The sequence below is a fragment of the Nerophis lumbriciformis genome, linkage group LG06 (assembly GCF_033978685.3).
Source record: "Nerophis lumbriciformis linkage group LG06, RoL_Nlum_v2.1, whole genome shotgun sequence".
In the NCBI taxonomy this organism is placed as follows: domain Eukaryota; kingdom Metazoa; phylum Chordata; class Actinopteri; order Syngnathiformes; family Syngnathidae; genus Nerophis; species Nerophis lumbriciformis.
Window position 1 is genome coordinate 31,771,006 of NC_084553.2, and position 21,264 is coordinate 31,792,269.

A 21,264-nucleotide genomic window follows, 5' to 3' on the forward strand; every position below is an offset into this window, starting at 1 on the left:
TTGACACGGGTGTCTCAGACAAAAATAAGACTGGAGAAGAGGCCCGAATGCAGCTGAGATAGGCTCCAGCATCCCCCGCCACCCCGAAAGGGACAAGTGGTAGGAAATGGATGGATGGATGAAGAGGCATCATTGCGGTAACAAAATTTCTCAAGGTTTATTTACATTCTATCAAAAGGTTATTACAAAATTTCCAGGTATATGAAAAATTTTGAGCTTCACTGTACTTTTGTGGCAGATTCGGCTTATTTGCAGTCAAGTATCAGCGAATACTTTAGACTACAATACCCACAATTCCCGGTCACGTGAGAAAGTGTCACGTGGCCCTCAAAATGCTATCAGGCTGCTAAACAATGGCTTAGTCGAGCTGTTACCTGTGAGAGATCTTTCCGAATGACCGAGCTATAGTTGCATAATTGACTATTTCATCTCTCCCATGCCGCCGAAGAGGCCTCGTATTCGTAAAGATATACATTGTAAGTATTTTTAAACGTTTTGTTTGTCATAATTTTAAATTAATAAACGTAAACTTTGACGTTTATAAGCGGTAGAAAATGGATGGATGGATGGGTAGGGCAATGTAGCTTAACTAACTCACAGCCAAGACTGATTAAAAACAGGGTTTGAGTGGACTCACAGCTCTCCATGGTTACGTAGTGATGAGCTACATTTAATTTACAGTTCATGTTTTGATTTAATCACGGTGGTCTTTAGTCAATTACCACGTCCCCTGTAATGTTAGCTCCACTTCTACTACCTTTACATCTGTCACTGGACATCTACTGATTTGTGTAGGTAACATCTTTTTTTTGGTTATTAACTCTGGGTTACTTAAATATAGACCTGTGCTATACATCTATAGCATGCAGGAATGATTATTATGTTAAATTGTTAACACTTTGTTTTTCTTCCATGATGGTATTCACTCCTGAATAATTTGGCAATCAAGTGGTTTTCTTGCACATACAGAAGTATTTGCATTATATCAACATATTGATGAGAAGGCAGTTCTGAAGGTTTTATTTCTACATTTGCTTAAAATTGGACATGCTATTCACATGAAACTGAATGTAGATACATGTACCAGTAAAACAATTCTAATTTATTTACCTTTATGTACATGTTATGCTTTCATGGGATTGGATAGTTTAATGCGGTGGTTGTCAAATTCTTTCACCAAGTACCACCTCAGAAAACACTTGGCTCTCCAAATACCACCAGAATGACTAACATTAAAATACAGTAGCGTGGTAGACCAAGGTAATCACAAAAAAAAGGCAGAGGTTTTCATTTAACAAGTATATTTCATATTTTTAGCCACTGTAACAATACACACAGTTTGAACAGTAACACTGTTTGAATATTTAATTAAGTGATTATTTGGTGGACTGATAGATGGAGCCTGCCGTTTGAAAACCACTGTCCAGGGTGTACCCCACCTTCCGCCCGAATGCAGCTGAGATAGGGTCCAGCACCCCCCGCGACCCCGAAAGGGACAAGCGGTAGAAAATGGATGGATGGATGATCTAATATCTAAATGGAAACTATTTCATTCCAGATTACCAAATGGATTTACTAGCTCACTAATACTAAGGCGTATTGTGAAATACTTTGGACACTCCGGATTTACTTGTCAATCCAAACAGTTATTCTTCAACCTGGATTAAAAAGTTGGAGACTACATTTCTGGGGCGCAAAGGACTCTGCAACCCAAACTACGTCTCATTAACTGATGGCAATAAACACTAGTAATGAGGACTGGAGAGAGGTAGGCAATAATGATTCAGGAGAGCGAGCGTGGCTTTTGCAAAGCCCCAGCGTGGACTCTGCAGAGCATCTTGAGTTGGAGAGAAGGCCCGGCGGAGGAGTGTCGTCCTGGGGAGCCGTCTTCATCGTGGTGAACGCAGCTTTGGGAGCAGGTCTGCTTAACTTTCCAGCAGCCTTTAATATGGCTGGAGGAGTCACGGCGGGAGTGATTCTTCAAATGGTGAGACCCACCCTTAATTGTCCTTATGCAATTCCACATAATGACAATTAAAAAACAGATGAATCATATTTTTACACTTTAAACTTCGACCGATCATTACAACTGGCACAATTCTAACCTTATAATGCAACTCTCTGTGTTTTTTTTCCATCAGTTTATGCTGATCTTCATCATCAGTGGGCTAGTGATCTTAGGCTACTGCTCCCAGGTAAGTGACATTTTTTCAATGTGTCCTCTTTATTGTGATATCCTCCTCACATCTTCACACATACGCTCCCCCCACCTCACCATTAGTAGTAAAATGTAGAAAGCAGCATTGTGCAAGACCAACAAAGACTTTCACTTCCTCAGCAGCACATTGACTGAAATGTGTCACGTTTTTCAAGCATGTTAATGGTGGAGTAGATAGTAGTTCATGTTTTAGGATGAAACTGTGATTGGGTTTGTTACGATGACACCGGCCACAACATTAGGTACACCATCTATTTAGGGCCAAAACAAGATCTGCATTATAAATTCCACACCATAATAACAATTCAGTATGACAGTGTTCTTCTCTACAGCTCTTGCATCGGATCTTAGTTTATTTTGCAGAACTGCATTGCTGGCTGTGTGACGTCACGATCTCTTTTGTATACCTCAGGTCAGCAACGAGAGCACCTATCAGGAAGTTGTTCGAGTCACTTGTGGAAAAGTCACAGGAGTCCTGTGTGAGATTGCCATCGCCGTTTACACCTTTGGCACATGCATCGCTTTCTTCATCGTAATTGGAGACCAGCTGGACCGCTGTAAATAAACTAATCTCTCCGTCTATTTGGTACTATTGAATATGCTGTGCAGTAACACTTTTTCCCATTACAAAGAGGAAGTGTTTTGACAGTTTGGCTTTATGAAGCAGAGTCTGCCAAACTGCTCGGAGCAGAAGTATGGTGTCAGACAATCTGGTCACTTGACTGAACATATCTCCATATTGGCGATAAGTGGGCGAGCGCATGTGTGAAGTCTGCCAAGAGATTGTTACAGTCCTACTGTATAGTGACCTGCTGTTGCTTTACTGTCACAATTTGCTTGAGAGTTTTTGCTCACAGCTCACCTTTTATTCTATCATGAATCATCTCAATGCTGATATCAGGATTGATGGGAATTTGGTCATGTGATTTTCACAACTACAACACTAAAACTATGCAATAAACTACTTGAGACTGCCAAAGTACAGTGCTGGTGACCCAACATACGAAGATAACACGTATTACTCCTGTAAATTGTCCCAGCAATATGTTAGAAAACAACTTTCTTTTTTAGAACAGGATTCATACATCCTGCCTCTATTTCCTTTAAACAGGAAGTTAACTCTGAGCTATATGTATATGTGGTAACATAGGTCGATACCACTCATCCAAATGTGTCCCTCATGTGACCAAGTCATGTGACATTGCGTCCTAACATGCTGACAGCAACTAAAGTTGTCTCATTGCCTGCGTCTGAAAATAGCCTGTGACCTTTTGGAGGCCTCTTTAAAACAGTGTGATGTTTTACCTGCCCATCCTTCTCATGTGTTTTCTTTTTTGTTGTCAGTGATTGCTGGTGTAGCTCACAGGGGAGATGATGCCGTCACCAACTATTGGTACACCGACCGCAAGTTTACCATCGTTGTCACCGCAGTCCTGGTCATTCTCCCTTTGTCCATCCCCAAAGAGATTGGCTTCCAAAAATATGCCAGGTACTGTACCTCACCTCATAAACTGCTTACACCTGAGCCAAGAAAGTTATGTTCTCATCATCAAGTGGAACTTCTTTAAGGGCCAATGGGAAATTGCGCCAATTGGATTTGGGCTAGACCTAGCGATTTTAAGCAGTTAAGCCCATACGGCCATGTAGATACAAGGTAGTAGGTTTCTACAATGGATAGATGACAACAAATCAGCCTTGTGGACATGCCATCAATTATTGTGTGATCTTGAAAGAAACCAGAATGAATGTGTTACATTTGGGAAGCCACCTTTTGATGGGCCAAACAAAACGACTGTGGGTCCCCACTTTCAGCACCCCTGTTTTAATTATTTATTTTTACCTTCCTTAAGATTGATAGTCTATTTTTTTATTTTTTTGTAGTTTTTTCATATTACCAGAACTTATTTTTTTGGGTTGAAATATGTATCATAACATTTTTCAAGCATATGCAAGAGAACGTTTTATTCCTTTACTGCTACTGCACTAAAACCTCTGATAATTTCAATTCGACTTTTTAGAGGGGTGAGAGTTAAGGCATGGACAAGTGTGTTTTCTTTTTAGGTGTAGTTGCAGAAATTATGTGGAAGTATTTTTCAAATATTAAGGAATTTTGTGACCTTTCTTTTCAGACATATTCTAGAATTGTATGAGATTTGTTTCTAAAATATTCAGGAATTTTGGGATGAGTAAAAAAATATTCAAATATTTTCTTCAAATTTCAAAAAAATGTTTAGCAATTTTGTCAGATTTCTTTTCCAAATAAAATAAAATAAATAGATTTATTTTTTGATAATTGCAACAGGACTTTGTGAAGGGTGGGAGTTAAGGCACAGAAGAGTCCAATTAACTATTGTGCTAACCCAGATTAAAGTGTAGTTCTAAGAATTATGTAAGCATTTTCCAAAAGTATTTTTCAAATATTATGGAATTTGGTGTGATTTATTTTTTTCAAACATTTTCTGTAATGTTATGAGATTTGAGGTTAGGGGGATGAATAAATAAATAGTATAATAGGCCATGCCACCAACTTGAGGGTTCTAGGTTCGATTGCAGCTTCTGCCGTCCTAGTCATGGCCACTGTGTTATTGAGCAAGACACTTCACCCACCTTGCTCTCAATGCCACACACACTGGTTTATGAATGTGAATACATGTTTGGTGGTGCTCAGAGTGGCCGGAGGTGCAAATTGGCACCCACACTTCCGTCAGTCAACCCCAGTACAGCTGTGGCTACAAATATAGCTTACCATCACCATTGTGTAGATGTGGAATGAGTGAATGATGGGTGCTTGAGTGTCTGGAAAAGCACTATATAAATCTAATCCATTGTTATTATTAATATAATTATTATTATTATTATTATTAGGTGTGTTAATCATAGATGATTACTCACTTGCATGATTAAAATGTGCTTATAAAAACATCTCAATATTTGTACACAAATGCAATTTTATTGTCTGAATGTCATACCTACTCAGTGGCCTAGTGGTTAGAGTGTCCGTCCTGAGATCGGTAGGTTGGGAGTTCAAATCCCGGCCGAGTCATACCAAAGACTATAAAAATGGGACCCATTACCTCCCTGCTTGGCACTCAGCATCAAGGGTTGGAATTGGGGGTTAAATCACTAAAATGATTCCCGGGCGCAGCCACCGCTGCTGCCCACTGCTCCCCTCACCTCCCAGGGGGTGATCAAGGGTGGTGGGTCAAATGCAGAGAATAATTTCGCCACACCTAGTGTGTGTGTGTGACAATCATTGGTACTTTAACTTTTAACTTTACAGGAACATTTTTAAACGTCTTACTTGAATGTATGTCCTTTATTTTCACAAAACTTGCTAACAGTTTTATGTAAAATTCTTATAGGCTGTATTTTGGAGTGACATTTTCCAGGAAGCACACAAGTTGGAGTCTCCTCACTCATTGTTGTACTGACGTATGCATTGATCTGATAATTGACGTTTAGCAGTTAAGGTAAAAGAGCTTGTACGGTCAAAAATAAATTGCAGGAATAAATGATTTCACCAAAAAATCATGCAATTTAGAAAAAAAATCTCACAAAATGGGTGCTTTTTTTATTTAACAAAATTCCTAAGTATTTTTTTTGCACTTCAGATATTAACTCACATTTCTCAGTGAAGATTGCATCAAACCATGAATATTCAGGTGGTGGTTATTTTATTCAGGTCAAAATACAAATTCCTACCGATCTAAATAATCATTGTTTGGCTGCTCTGCTGCTCTCTACTAGCTATAATGTATTTTACTAGCAACTTATTGGTGAATCCCAACTGTATTTCTCGCTTTTTGCAGTGCTCTAAGTGTGATGGGAACTTGGTATGTTACCACAGTAGTGATCATTAAATACATCTGGCCTGATAAGGAGTTTATGCCAGGAGTTTTTCCCACCAGGTGAGGGCGCCACTAACACCATGCAAAATGTTCTTGCTGTATACTATTTTCCAATATATTTACGTATTTTTTTGATCCATTTTTGAAAACAGTGTTGACTTCTATTATGCATGCTTTGTCGATGTGCTTGTAGTTCTGCGTCATGGACTGCAGTGTTCAATGCAATGCCCACCATATGCTTTGGTTTCCAGGTAATTCAACCTAATTAAGCTCATAAAAATCATGCAGTCTTTCCGGCACTGGAATTTTAAACGATATAGTTGATAACATGTCATCTTCTTTACAGTGCCATGTCAGCTGTGTGCCCGTGTTCAACGGCATGAGCAAAAGAGCCATCAAACCTTGGGGAGTTGTTGTTACTTTCAGCATGATCATCTGCCTCTTTGTTTACACGGGTACAGGTACTGTCACTATACCTTTTTTAAGGCTCAGAATAAAGAGTTAAATGGCAGAACTATTCTTTCTCATACTTACTTATTCTTATAGTATTGCTTTATTCCCCTTTGGTCAGGTGTCTGCGGCTTCCTAACGTTTGGCTCCACTGTCAGCCAGGATGTGCTGATGTCATATCCTTCTGATGACATCGCCGTGGCCATCGCAAGAGCCTTCATTGTGGTCTGCGTGGTCACATCCTACCCTATTTTACATTTCTGTGGCAGGTAGGAACATCAATCTGTTTGAAGGGCTACCATGCAGTTATGGGATCCTAATGAAATCCAAGAAATAGAGCTGTATGTGAAAAAAAAAAAATATATATATATATATATTAAAAAAAAAAAAAAATTCTGTTTTGATGGGACACTGTCACCGTTGTTTTTATGTCACCGTATGTTACTATGCAAATGCACTGCATCACACATAGGGTTGTTTCTAATATTTTACATATTCATCTGCCTATGTGATGCAGGTTTTGTTTTATTAGCTTATATATTAGTGCATAATAAAGTGTCCTTCCTCACAATTTGATATTATATTATCATACCGCAACAATAAGAAAACCCTCCATGATGCATCATGATAATGATCGAAATGAAGAAGAAAAATAGAAACTTTTCAAAAGTGGGCTCAAACGTTCACTTTTGAAAGTCTCATTTACGTTGAGACGTATGTGAATTACAACTGATTTAACTATTTATTGAGAATTTTATTATTTATGGATTTAAATTGTGTACAACTTCAGAACAGGAAGTAAACAAATGTGTTAATAATTGCAATTAAATGGAAAAGGGATAGGATTAAATAGGGCCTGCTTGTTACTACGTACTCCTTTTCGTACATGTTGTACCGAGAATACTGGAAATATGTGATGTATGATGTTTGAAATAAACTTACACTGTAAACCATAAGTATTGACCATTAGAGTTACCATGGAATGTCCTTAGGTTGCCTGGACATTGTAACTTGCACATCCATATTTGATGCTTGTGTATCAAGAGGTCCAACTCAAGGTTATAATGTATACACTGTAAATGGCACGAAGATTGTATAGTAGGACTAATAATAGTCAGATACACATATGTATAATAGTACTGATAATAGTCACATACAAATTAACGTCAGGATGTTGGTGCTTCATCGTTTCATGTGCGCACTTATTACGTCTTTTGCAGGGCAGTTATCGAGGGTCTGTGGTTGCGCTTGCAAGGCGAGCAGGTGGAGGTGTGCGTGCGGCGTGAGCAGAGGCGGAGGATCCTGCAGACGCTCCTGTGGTTCTTCATCACTCTCATTCTCGCACTCTTCATCCCCGACATCGGCCGCGTCATCTCGCTCATTGGAGGATTGGCGGCCTGCTTTATCTTTGTCTTTCCAGGTATTGTCGCTTTCTTGTTTATTTGTGTGTGCATTTTAAATACAGTATAGTAATGTTCAAGTTCTCCTTTATTTGACAGGTTTATGTTTAATTCAAGTCAAACTGTCAGAGACAGATCGTCGAACTAGCAGGTGAGTTGTTTGTTAATTTTTCACATTGGTAAACAATAATACACAATAACATGTTGTAATGACATATACCCTCATAGAATACAGTTTAGAAGTTTTACATCACCTCAAATATAACAATGCTGCTCATGGAGCGGTCACTATTTGGATAAAATATACACACTGTTCGCTGAGGTTAAGGTTCCAGGAAGCTGGCAATACATTGGATTAAAAAAAAAAAACCAATATAAAAACATTTGACTGCACAAGAAAGTAGAGGAGAAAATGTAGCTGTCTTTGCCCACACTTTGTCATTTATTAAACAAGTACATTGCCATAGGTAGGTAAAGTAGCCCATTGTACTCAAGTGAAAGTACCGTAGAGTAAAAGTCAAAAGTAGCCATCCAAATAATTACTTGTATAAGAGTTAGTATTAAGTGAAAAAATACTGAGTAACTGGTGAATAACTTCTGATTTATTTAGGAGCTGTTTTTTTAATGGTACTTGCAATACAACTGCAGTTGGCGTGCGAGAGACAGAAAGACCGTACTACAGCATGTACTGCAAAAGATGCACACTTTAGATTGTTATAACAGATTGTTATGATAAATTGAACTGGAAATCTCATGTAAAAAATATACAACATAAAGTAGCGAGAAACACATCAATAATGAATAAAGCAAAACATGTTCTAGACCAAAAATCACTTCATATTCTTTACTGCTCGCTAGTGTTACCATATCTGAGTTACTGTGTAGACTAATGGGGAAATAACTACAAAAGTACACTTCATTCACTAACGGTGTTACAAAAAAGATCAGTTAGAATAATACATAATGTTGGATATAGAAAACATACAAATCCTTTATTTATTGAATCAAAAATACTGAAATTCCATGACATAGTGAATTTGCAAACAGCTAAAATTATACACAAAGCAAACTATAACCTGCTACCCAAGAATATACAACAATTCTTCTCAAAAAAAGAGAAATATAATCTTGGAGAAAAATGTAATTTAAAACATTTGTATGCACGTACAACACTTAAGACCTTCAGTATATCAGTATGTGGAATTAAATTATGGAATGGATTAAGCAAAGCAATCAAACAATGTATTAATATGATCCACTTCAAGAAACTCTTCAAACTTAAAGTGTTTACAAAGTACAAAGAACAAGAACCATGACAAACATTCTCAATTTATTTCATCCATCCATTCATTCATTCTCAAAATAATCTTACTTATCTCATCATATGAAATATGACTTTCTTCACCAATTATTTATTTATTTATTTTTATTGTGATTACTTATGGAGTATATTGTGAATAAATTGTGAACAGGAAGTGAACAAAAAGTTTTAGCAACTGTTATGTAAAGAAAAGTGGTAGGATTAAATAAGCTCTGCTTCTTCCTACTCCTTTTCGAACATGTTGAAAAGAGAAACTGGAAATTGTGATGTAAATTTAGCTACTGCCATCCTGGTCTCCTACATCAACATCTAGTCATGTAAATATGTCATGAAATCTCAGTGGTTATTTGCTATTGTAGACCACACACCTGTGCGGTTAATGGTATATAGTGTACAGATGATGGACTGGTCTTTTCATTCCCAGTTGGCACGGACAGTTGGTGTTCGGCATCGTCATGGTTACGCTGGGAGCATTCATCTTTGGCCTCACTACGACAAACTCCATCTATCAGGACGTTATCCGCTAAAAGGAACATTTGTTATCCAGCGCTGCTTTTGGGAACATGGATGCTTCTTATGATCCAAGTCATTGCACATCTGTACTTTAGGACAAGGAGTAAAGTGAAGACACCCTGGACACTTTTTCCTTTTGGGGTCGTGTTTATTTTTAAGTGCTGGTTTATACCTGCAACTGAAGCGGTTTTGTGAATGCAGTCAGCCCACATCAACTTAGGCTGTGGTTCCATACTAGTCAATCATTCCTAAAAAGGGACTTTGTATTGAAGACATTTTTTTTAATGGAATTGAACCAATTGTATATATATTGCATGTCAAAGTGGATGTTTATCCTTCAGGAACAAGTGTAGTAATCACAGGTCCATCTAAATACAGTCCAAGCTGAAATCATGTAAGAGTTAAATGCATAATTTTATTGTTTTAACTTGGTTCGGTGCTTCCAAGTAAACAATGTGCAGGGTTGATACCTTGATGCAATCAGAAGTGCTGTGCAGGACAAGCACAATGTCAGACCAATATTGGCTTGATAATGTTACTGTGACGGTACAAAATGCTAACATTTAAGAAGCCATTAATGTATCAGATAGTATCTCAGTGTACAAAATATTTGTGTGAAGGCTCAAACCAAAGTGGGACGTTTTTGTCTTGAGCTTCTCTTTGAACTCAACACTATAAGCATTTATGTTGGATCTTTTAAAGCAATATTTGTCTTGGGACTGACAAGGGAACATATGTCTTTTAGATCACATTTAAAAAGGGAATTGTTTTCATGGCTTGAATTTTAAACATTGGTGTCAAATTTATTTTATTTTTTTTCCCTTTGGTGCTGCAGTCTGCTGTTTATTGAATTAAATTAATAAATAGCTGCATTTGTCATGTTTACCACACTATAGTTCAGATTAAAATAACAGCAAATGGATGCTAACAAACATGAGAATGCATTTATTACTTAGGTTTCTTAAAAATACCAGCTTCAAGTCCCTCTGCATCACTATAAAGTGCAAACTGTGATTTGAGTGTACAGACATTTTTTGCACTGCATAAAATGTCTGCACAACCAAAAATATGTCCAACAAAAACTATTTTCCCCTCAAAATCCCTGAAAAAGTGACAACTCCACATCTCCATCGAGGATGGCTCAGTAGTAGCTGTTTGTGAGAAAGGACTGGAACATGTGAAGAGCTGGACCTGGAGCCCACTGTGGAACCATGTGACCTGCACCCTGAAAAAGTAACACGTGCTCAGTATTGGAACTTCCATGCGTTGTTGACCTGGCTTACCTTAACTGTCAGGAAAGTGATGTTTCCATATTGCTGGTAGAAACCTGCAACCTGGTGTTCATGGTGCCAGGGTTGGTACTTTGTTGTGGCCTGGGAAAAATCCATTTTAAATTTTTTTATTTTATTTTTTTTAAATTTATCTTGGCAACATTATCTTCAATAATAGGTCGCTACCTTCATTCCGAGGTCTTCCACAAACCACTGATCTCCAAGGAAGTTGCAGGCCATGTCTGTGTCCCCGTTGTAAACCAGCGCTCGGAGGCCCCAAGCAAGCAGTTTCAGATAGACCTCCTTCACTGACGGGTACAAGTTTGTGTAACTCTGGCCGACAACATCACTAAAGACAAGGAAAGTAGTACTTTAAACAAATACTGTACATCACCCGAGCAAAACATTACTAGGTACTGTAGGTTAAAAAGGTCCTCTAGAGTGGACATTAATGACTAATGCAGTGTTTTTCAACCACTGTGCCGCGGCACACTAAGGCACACTAGTGTGCCGTGAGATACAGTCTGGTAAGCCGTGGGAGATTGTCATTTCACCTAAATGGGTTAAAAATATTTTTTGCAAATCAGTAATTATAATCCGCAATCAATGTGCCCTTGTTGATTGTCTGTACTGTCTAGAGCTCGGCAGAGTAACCGTGTAATACTCTTCCATATCAGTAGGGGGCAGGAGGTAGCTAATTGCTTTGTCGTGATCACAATATGGAGACGACAGCGGGAGGCAGCGTGCAGGTCAAAAAGGTACCTAATGCTGAAACCAAAAATAAACAGAAGGAGAGTGCTGCCAAGAAAAGTCATTGAAGCTTAGGGAAGGCTATGCAAAACGAAACTAACTGAACTGGCAACAAAGTAAACGAAAACACAATGCTGGACGACAGCAAAGACTTACAGCGTGTGGAGCAGAGACGGCTTCCACAAAGTACATCCGAACATGACATGACAATGTCCCCACAAAGAATTATGAAAAATGAAATAATCTTGATTGCTAAAACAAAGCAGGTGCGGGGAATAGCGCTCAGGGAAGAAATTAAACTGCTACAGGAAAATACCAACAAAACAGGAAAAGTCACCAAAAGTCAAGAACTAAAACACTACACACAGGAAAACACCAAAAAACTAAATAAGTCACGGCGTGATGTGACAGGTCATGTCAAGAGCTATAGTGATGCATGCTTGGTTATGGTTTGAATTCATATCCAACAATTGCCAGAACAACTTTTTACTGTCAATATCAGCTGCTGAGTTTCATTTTTTTATGTTTTCTGCTGGTGGTGTTCCTTCGCGTTTTTTCAATGAAAAAAATTGTGCCTTGGCTCAAAAAAGTTGAAAAACACTGGACTAATGTATGACCTATTTTAACACCAAACTTCATTCTCCATTACTGGTTTGCTTGATTTGCATTTGAAATTCTGTGTTTTCACAAATTAATTAGCTCCTTTTATACATCCACCATAGGACAGCTTTGTTAAAAAAATAAAATAAAAGAATAAAAGCTTTGCCACATATGGAAGCAAAATTATTTGCAAACATGTATCTCAATCTGTGCGCATGTAATCCAATTCGCATGCGCGAATAAAAAAAAAAAAAGTGTGTTTGCATAATGACCTCTTTATGCCCATTTTTGAAGTTACAGTGCACCTTGATTTGCGAGCCCCCCTATTTGGCAACTTTTCAGTTAAACTTTTAGATGAAGCCAAATATGCCTTTTTGTGCAAACCATGTCTGAGTAAGAGTGCTTCATTCGTTCATTTTTGAGTCCCGCTGGCAGCCATTTTGTGCTTGCTCGTATTGAGAAGATTTAGGAAGCCGGCTTCCTACCACAGCTAGTTTTTAATTATAATGAAAACGACCCTGAGAGGGACGAGCGGTAGAAAATGGATGGATAGAAAACAAAGACAAAATGGACTTATTTTACAGCGGCGTAGAAGATTTTTTTCACACTGCAGGTCAATTAGGATCTTTTTGCCCATATTCAACTTGTATCACATTTTTTCATGTCCGTGTGAACAGTACAATTCAGATTTTTTCATATCCAACCCAAGCCTCTTTCGTATGTGGAAATAAATAGTGTATATATATGCCAGGTGTCCTCAATGTGAACGCTCCCGCGATCAGGTTGCATTCATATGACCAGAACGTCGTCAACAAACGATATGCGTAACAATTATTCGCCAAAATAGACGGTTAAAATATAATTAGTTTTCAACGGAGCAGAAAACAAGTGAAAAAAAAATGTTTTAGGATCTCACGTGAAAGTTCCACCACCTGTTTCCGACTACTCGCCCACAGACACACACTTCAAGCAGACATCAAAGCAAAATATCCCGTAAAAAGGCCAGAGCCAAAATATTTGCCCTCTTCTAAATTTTCTACACGCCATAATTTGGTTCAGAAAATGCAAACATTGCAGGGCATGCAACATCTTGTCCGCATGCGGGTCAGATTTAACCTGACTCTCGCCAGACCCTTGTAGTTCGCTGAGCTCCACACAAGGATCTGGGCTCGAGGCCAATGCAAACTCCTTCAAGATAGCAAAAAATAATGAACCAATCAGAATCGCCGGGCGGGATTTCATAGATGTGACGTAGCGCCGAAGCTACTGTTTGATTCAAACAATGGCGGCACGCAGCGAGGAGTCGTGTGCTGACATTGATTCTGATTCTGCTATTGCAACTGTTTTGTTGAATCTATCAAATATTAATTATTTAAAAAGATGAACAGAACGGTTTTGAAAGCATTTATTGGTGGCAAGGATGTTTTGGCTCCTCTTTCGACCGGGTTTGGATTTCCCAGCGTCGCTCTCATTAACGTCACGGGTTGATTTAGATGTGAGTGGTTGAAGTAGCACGTCATTCAAGATAACGGACAAGTGGTTTATCCAATCACATACAATGATTTTTTTACAAGGCCCCGCCTTCTGAAATACATCTCCTATTGTGAACTCCCAGATCCTTGTGTGGAGCTCAGCAAACTACAAGGATCTGGAAAGAGTCAGGTTAGGTCAGATTGCATTCACATTAGAAATCAAATTTTTTTTGTAATGTGAACGGCCACTAAAAAGATCAGATTTGACAAAAAAATCCAAACTGGACAGCCGACCCTGGAGGGTGAATGTAACATAAGGCTACCTTTCGTTAAGCATAGCCTCTTTCAAGCGTGCGCGCGCACACACACACACGCACGCTCGCCCGCCGTTAGGTACGTGAGGAGCAGTTTACAAGAGGACTTTGACTATGATAATCAGAAACAACTTTATGTACTGTAAGAGGATTGTACTAGTTTAAATGGTTATTATTGTAGCAATATGGTTGTTAAAGTTAATCATTTGTGTGACTTCTGATCGTTTGTGAGAGCACCATAGTGACTGTGTGCGAGTGTTGGCAGAGTAACGCATTCAGGACAGCAGCTTGTTTGGTTTTTTGAATAAAGGGAAAGTACACTCATCACCTTTGTTTGATAAACAGTATAAGTAAAATATGGACTTTTGAAACTGGAACCAAAAATGCATGTTTACTTTGTTTCTTATGGAGAAAGTTGCTTCACTATATGAACTTTTCGATTTACAAACCCTGTTCAAAAACCAAGTAAAACGAGGTTCCACTGTAAGTATGCATAATTTTTTTTAATGACACTGTTTGTCATCCCCTCTCCCCCTCCTTGGGAGATTTGTTTCAGAGTAAAGGCGAGAGAGAAATATATCTTCATTCTTTCTTATGTCTTGCATGCATAGAGGAATGGACCAAAAAAAAAAAAGAAAGAAAGTCTGATTACCTGCACAGGTCCCACCGTGGCAGCGTGTCAGGAATATGCAAAGCTTTCCTCACGTCGCCTCTGTTGAGCCAGTTGGCTTGAGCTGTGCTGTTGATGCAGGGCGGCACTTCTTCCAAAGAAATTGTAAATGACGCTGCGCCTGAAATCTGCAAAAAGATTCCCATCACTATTCCTTTTGTACCCACCTTTTATGACAAACTCACCTGTGTGATGGGTTTTCTGTAGCCCTTGAACAGGTGACTCATGGCCCTCTCGTAGCCTTTGTGAAACCCTCGGCGACCCTCACAGTTCAAGTAGAGCGCATACTCGTTAAGGCCGCTATCATAAACGATGTTAAAGGCCACATTCACCTGCAGGGAGATGACAAGGAGAGCAGAAGAGGACTTTGTAAAAGCAAAATGGCAACATGTCCATTTTTTAGAAATAAAAAACGCACACGTACCAGAATCACACATTTGTCTGAAGTAGAGTTGTAGAAGTCACACCTTTGATTTTCACAGCAGTAATGGTTCAAATCACGCCACAAGCTGCATATGGAGCACACATTTTAATTAACGCAACAACCATTATCCTGATTTGAACAGTCACTAAAATCAATAAAGCATCTTTCTTCAGTTATTTTTGTATTTAATAATGGATGCTTGGATCCACATTGATCAGGCACAACATTATGGACACTTCCAACACAGCTTATGGCAAATCGCATTATCAAAAGATAATGCTCAGTATTCATTGGTGTATTACTCTACTGCGTCTTACTTTTGTTGATATTTTGTCAACCTTATAAAAACGACAAATTAGAAACAGCTCTCAATATGACATTAAAAAAGGTGCTTAGGCTGGTGTTCAATTACTTCAGCAGTCTATGAATCATATAAAAAGCCAACTTACTCTTCTCCAAAGAGGCCGTGGTAGTAACCAAAATATATTAAGGCCTGGTCATTGAAGGCATAGCTGCTGAGACCGTTTCCCACTGCAAAACCCTAAAACACAAAATAATGTCAGAGATTGATAGGTAATCACTGTATCAAGCCCAATATACCATAACACCACCCGGAATACATAACAACCCCTTTTAAGAATATATTTTCAGGACAACATTTTTACAAATGTTTTAATATCAGTTAAATAACAGCTGCTAAAAATTTAAAATATATATATTTCTGCTCAAAAAGGTATTTGATGACCATTATTTTAAAACTGGCATCTTAACTCCTCGTGTGTGGTTTGCAATCTCTACTTAAATCTCTCCAGCTGTGAGGAAGAAAAGCTCTGATTCACTCAGGAAGATGTTTGTATGTACCGTAGTACCTCAATTTGTTTTGAGACAAGCATTGTATCTCGGCTAATTGGTATGTTTTATGTTGCAAGCAAAAATGTGAGCATCCCTGCCGTAGTTGGCTTAGCAAATGTCACGGTGAACCCCGTAAGATCCGCACAAAACATCTGGTCTTACTTGCTAGCATTAGCTTATAGCTAGAGATGGACAAAACTTTTTTTCCCCCCCAACCATGGTAAGGAAAAAAGTGAATGTGAAGGACAGTGCTGAGAACAAGAAGTGGATGATATTTATTGAATTAAGAAAATAATCCAAAACATGGTTGAACACCATGAAAAACATGAAACACCTTCATTTTTTAATCAAGCCTTGTTTTTTGGAAAATACCACAATTAATACTGTGACAATATCATACCGTCAGATTTTGATATCGCTACATCACTACTGACTAGTGATGCACCGAAAAATCTGCCACAGAAAAAAAAAAAAAAAAGACTGACACCCGAAACAGCACTGCCGAAATCGTATGTTGTGATGACGCAGCCAAGACGCGCTCGATTGACTGGAGCGGAGGCATCATATCTGATGTGGACGTACTTAATTATTATAGCCGAGATATACCCGCGAACAGATCTATAAAACGTGCAAATATTAAGAGGACAGTGGCAGCTTTTATAAGAGAGAAAATGCAGTTGGAGCAGCAGCGTGGAGCAAGTATGACGTCAGGCTCCGCTCGCTGTTGTTCACGGACATCGAGCCACAGAAGTAAAGCGTCTCTAAACACGAGTAGTCTCCAATAACACCAGAAAAATATGCTAAATTAGTTTTTAATCGTTTTTATTACAAAAAAAGTCCAAGAATTGGAAAAGTCTCTTGAAACTTGAACAATTCTTGATAAAATGCATTGTACAGCAGCAACAATTGAAAAATATATCATAAAAAAAATGTTTGTTAATACTAATACTTTATTATTTTTTTTGGTGTAGTTATATTCTATTTGCCTTTTGAAAGAAAATATGCATCATCATATGCTTATTATGCAAATTGTAAGATGACATCACACTGACCACACCCCCACAAGTATATTGACAATCTGGGGGAAACCCTGACAGTGATTTTAATGTATTTCAATGGCAGACATTGATTTAAGATGCAAGTGTTTTGAGTTAAGAGCTTGGTCACTCTTTTTAGAGTGTCAAACGTGCGGGTCTGATTCAGGTTTAACCCCGGCCCACAAGATGAGTTTGCGAAATATAACAATGAGCTGCATTTTTCTAATGAAAGAAACTGCTGTTCTAAATGTGTCCACTGGATGTCGCAATAGCAATTCAGGTGTAACTCACATCACACATGACAGTGTTTAAAAATGACATGTCAGCTGACTTTAAGCGTCCTCTGGATTGGCTGCCGCTACTCCAATCAGCTCAGGTGCAAGCAATCGGCTGCTCCTGTTGTGGATGGCGGCAGTATCGACGCACAATACCGTTTTTCATTGTAAATTATCCACTAAACGGATAAAAAAATAAAACTAAGATGCAAAGACTTAAGTCAGTTTGACAATCATCTTTTTAGTAAGAGTTCCATGCACCGCTTGCAATTGGTTGAATGCACGATGCGCACCCTGAACTCCATTGTAAAATGTATGTTTCTATATTTGTTGTTTGTTCTGTTTTATTTATTACTTAAACACACTATGTTCCCATTGGTTAAGTTTGTAGTTATGTTACCTTGATTTCAGCTATGGTGTCATTTTGATAATTGTTTTGATTATATTGTAACATTTGAATGATGATAAATGCATGTGTTGTGGAAGTTGCGGATATCACCAATGCGGCGGTTTGAGGAAACATCTGATTGCTTTTACAAATGTTTTTAATGGTGAACTACCAACATGACAATTCTAAACAGGAAGTGCTTAAAGTGTAATGGTTTTGTAACAACACAGACAATGTCTAAGTTGATTGTGTTCATGGTGTTATTGGAACTGCACCAATTCTTTCCTCAGATTTTTCAACTAACTTGAAGTGTTTTGCGAAGAGGATTATTTGTAAAATGTACATTTTCAGAATATGCTTGTTCTATTTTTTGCCAAAGTAAGACAACGAAAACAATCTGAAGTCGTCCCTAATTTGAACATTATAATGCTATGATTTTCCCAGTCCGGCCCGCGTGGGAATAGATTTTCCTTCATGCGGCCCCTGAGCTAAAATGAGTATGAAACCCCTGCTCTAAACCAACTAAGATTGTAAGTTAAGGTACTACTGTATACATATCCATACCCAGAATATAAGACGTATTTTTCAGCCTTTTTAGGGGAGAAATACTGTCTCATACTTGGGTCCTCACATAAAGTAGCATTACGTATGAAATTTTAGTCTCCATGTAAAAGGCTGACCGATGAAAATACTCACCTTAAAGTTGATATCGGTATTTCCTAAAGCGACACGCAAGCTGAGTGTCGGTGCGTATATTCCCCCGTAACTTTCTCCAAATATGAAGAAATCATTTCGAGTAAAGCTTGGGAATTTGGCGTAGAAACTCTGCAGCGCTTTGTAATTGTCGTCGGCGACCTAGCAGATGGCAGTACGAGATGTTAAAAGAATGTTTATTACTTTGCCCAACGATTCAATGAGTAACTAAACTCACCTGATCATCGTCAGTGGCATAGTTGCCATCATTGGAGTACGAGTAGCCGACCCCTGCAGGAGACTCTATATAGAGCACGTTTGCGATCCTGTTCCAGCTGAAAGCGTTCTCGTACAAAGTGGCTCCGTCGTCTTTTACCTGAGGGGGAAATCAATGATCAAATCCATTTAAGTGTATTTAACTTGTGCACACTTGGAGTATGCTCACATGGAAGGGTCCATTCTCTGATAAGAATCCATCCAGCGAGCTGCAGCCTGGGCCGCCGTTTAGCCACAGCACCAGCGGGTCTTTGACCGGGTCCCTCTGAGAGGTCACAAACCTGCACAAGATCAAATATCAGCTACAGATTCAAATTGTACTGTGATCAAAACCAGAAGTGGTTTCACTGTATCATGTAAGAGGCTCAGAGTAACACAGCAACCTAACTGCTGGAAGTGCAATGACAGGGTTGTCAAACTTGTTTTGCTTGAAAGCCACATCGCAGTTATGGCTGCCTCCAGAGGAAAATACTTCATTGTGGTCTACATAACATGTAATGGTGGTTCTCTGGTCAAAATTTTGCATAGATTATGTTTTACAGACTTTCAAGCTGGTTTCTGACCGTCGCTTCAGGATGCGCCGTTTTGTGGGCGATCTTATTTACGTGCCTTCACTTCAACTTCTCCCCGTTAGCCATGTTCTAATTTTTAGCGCTTTTATATGGAGTCTCCCAACAGATATAAGTTAGAACAACATGCTACTTTGTATTAGAAATGGGAGCAGTGGAGGATGCATGTACGAGCCAATCTGGTACATGCAAACAAAAAGGATAGAGAAAAATTAGGTACCTTTTGACGTCAGTGTCGGAGTACAATGGCGGACTCGCGCAAAGTAAATATCTACCATGTATGGAGATATTCGCTGATGTCACACAGCAAAAACATTACAAATGAACCCTGGACAAATCGCTACCTCATCACAGGGCCAACACAGATAGACAACATTCACACACTAGGGCCAATTTAGTGTTGCCAATCAACCTATCCCCAGGTGCATGTCTTTGGAGGTGGGAGGGGCCTATCCCCAGGTGCAGGTCTTTGGAGGTGAGAGGAAGCCAGAGTACCCGGAGGGAACCCACGCAGTCACGGGGAGAACATGCAAACTCCACACAGAGAGACCCTGAGCCCGGGATTGAACTCAGGACCTTTGTATTGTGAGGCACATGCACTAACCCCTGGTTTTACCATGCTGCCCAGTTCCTTGAACCGTTGAACATTTTTGGATTGATAAAGCAACACAACGTTGACATGAGAGACTATAGAAATTGAGATCAATGTGTTAAGTTATGGCAAATAAGTGTTGGACTATGATGCTTGCATCAAGTTGCCACGAGTACGTTTTACATTCCAGCAGGATGCATAGCTCATTGCTGCTTCTTACAGGTCAGTATAGGTGCTACGTTAGGTGGTTAGGTGTGTGCGTTGCTGCTCATTTCCTCGTACAGCACACACTTAAAAATAAACTCGGTCAGCACGATTCAGCTAAAAAAAATAAAAATAATAATTGTATTGCTTTAAGAATTAAAATGATTTTCTGCGACGCCGTTTTACACACACATATACACACTATGCATCTAAAAATAGTTAACATGTTCGTGAAATTGTACTTACCAGTAATGTAAAAACTTTCCAGGCCGTGCCTGGAGGTGTCCCGACCACTGCCTGTACCTGGGTTTAAACGTCATGCCGGGGAGATAGGTCACCTCGTCGGGGGCATAGTGAGCCCAAGAGCCGAGCTGGACGGCGGCTAACAAGGACAAAAAACGGCCAGCGGCTATCATTTTCAAACCTCACTGACAAGGTGTCGAAACAAAATGAAATTCCGTGCGTTTGAAAGCCAACCGAGAGGCGTGTTTTATGCAGTAGCTTGTGACTTCCTTGTGTAAGTCATGTGATCGTCACGTGACAGGTAGTACATTTATGTGGCGGTACTTTTATTTTGAAGGTTAGGAAAGTAGACAACCGGGAAAGCACACGCCAGGTAAGTCATACACTAAATGACTAATTAAGACAACACCAACATTGAACGGAACAGTTAACATTACAACTTGGTCAGTCACATTTGACGTTTCGTAAATTGCTAATCCAGTATATCAGAGTACAGGACTTTTAGCAGCGATGTTCGCCCCTCTCTAACAACTTTTGTTGATCCTCTTTAAACTAACGAGTTCCCGTTATATCCACGCTGCCCACTAATACTCAAATAAACACTTTACTTTAAAAAACAACAACAACATTACAACAGCTATTAATGGTACCTTTGGCTACTTGAATTTGTTCTCAGTGGTATAAAGTTACACAGACATTTATTATAAAGCCGTTACATTAATAACAACCCCAAGAACTTGCAACTCTTCAATAGTTTGGAATCACTTGCAAGTTTCTTTGTTTTCCGGAAAAAACATTTTTTTATGTATTTCACATAAAGTGCATCTGCGATTATAATTAGTTAGATGCTTAAAATAATTAAACTGATACCTTTTGACTAAATA

The 21,264-nt window shown here is 38.9% G+C and overlaps 2 protein-coding genes across 3 annotated transcripts; one reads left to right on the forward strand and one right to left on the reverse strand.

The window, feature by feature from the left end:
- The first annotated feature begins 313 nt into the window (after positions 1-313).
- Positions 314-10,690, forward strand: slc38a7 (solute carrier family 38 member 7). Of its 2 annotated transcripts, none has more exons than XM_061964152.2 (12): positions 314-476; positions 1,396-1,987; positions 2,142-2,195; positions 2,631-2,775; positions 3,563-3,707; positions 6,028-6,126; positions 6,260-6,317; positions 6,413-6,527; positions 6,638-6,785; positions 7,737-7,936; positions 8,016-8,067; positions 9,662-10,690. In XM_061964152.2, exons 2-12 carry the CDS (start codon positions 1,733-1,735, stop codon positions 9,762-9,764), a joined length of 1,374 nt encoding a protein of 457 aa, XP_061820136.2. In that variant the 5' UTR covers positions 314-476; positions 1,396-1,732; the 3' UTR covers positions 9,765-10,690. The 2 variants fall into 2 exon arrangements, with proteins under 2 accessions (XP_061820136.2, XP_061820135.2); XM_061964151.2 differs by having other exon boundaries at positions 1,559-1,987.
- A 114-nt stretch (positions 10,691-10,804) lies between these two features.
- On the reverse strand, positions 10,805-20,668 carry LOC133608691 (lysosomal protective protein). Its single transcript, XM_061964150.2, has 11 exons — positions 20,384-20,668; positions 18,942-19,053; positions 18,735-18,872; positions 18,500-18,658; positions 15,701-15,792; positions 15,252-15,336; positions 15,013-15,159; positions 14,810-14,955; positions 11,208-11,370; positions 11,034-11,123; positions 10,805-10,975 (listed from the first exon to the last, which is right to left on the reverse strand). Exons 1-11 carry the CDS (start codon positions 20,551-20,553, stop codon positions 10,892-10,894), a joined length of 1,386 nt encoding a protein of 461 aa, XP_061820134.1. The 5' UTR covers positions 20,554-20,668; the 3' UTR covers positions 10,805-10,891.
- Between the last annotated feature and the right edge of the window lie 596 nt (positions 20,669-21,264).

Bases quoted from the DNA above. Each gene is read 5' to 3' on its own strand.
- LOC133608691 (XM_061964150.2), bottom strand. From the start codon at position 20,553: ATGATAGCCGCTGGCCGTTTTTTGTCCTTGTTAGCCGCCGTCCAGCTC. The intron at 15,160-15,251 runs GTACGTGTGCGT...ATCTCCCTGCAG, and splicing joins CAGACAAATGTGTGATTCTG to GTGAATGTGGCCTTTAACAT. The intron at 10,976-11,033 runs GTAAGCCAGGTC...TTACTTTTTCAG, and splicing joins TCACTTTCCTGACAGTTAAG to GGTGCAGGTCACATGGTTCC.
- slc38a7 (XM_061964152.2), top strand. From the start codon at position 1,733: ATGGCAATAAACACTAGTAATGAGGACTGGAGAGAGGTAGGCAATAAT. The intron at 6,127-6,259 runs GTGAGGGCGCCA...ATGTGCTTGTAG, and splicing joins CCAGGAGTTTTTCCCACCAG to TTCTGCGTCATGGACTGCAG. The intron at 8,068-9,661 runs GTGAGTTGTTTG...TTTCATTCCCAG, and splicing joins ACAGATCGTCGAACTAGCAG to TTGGCACGGACAGTTGGTGT.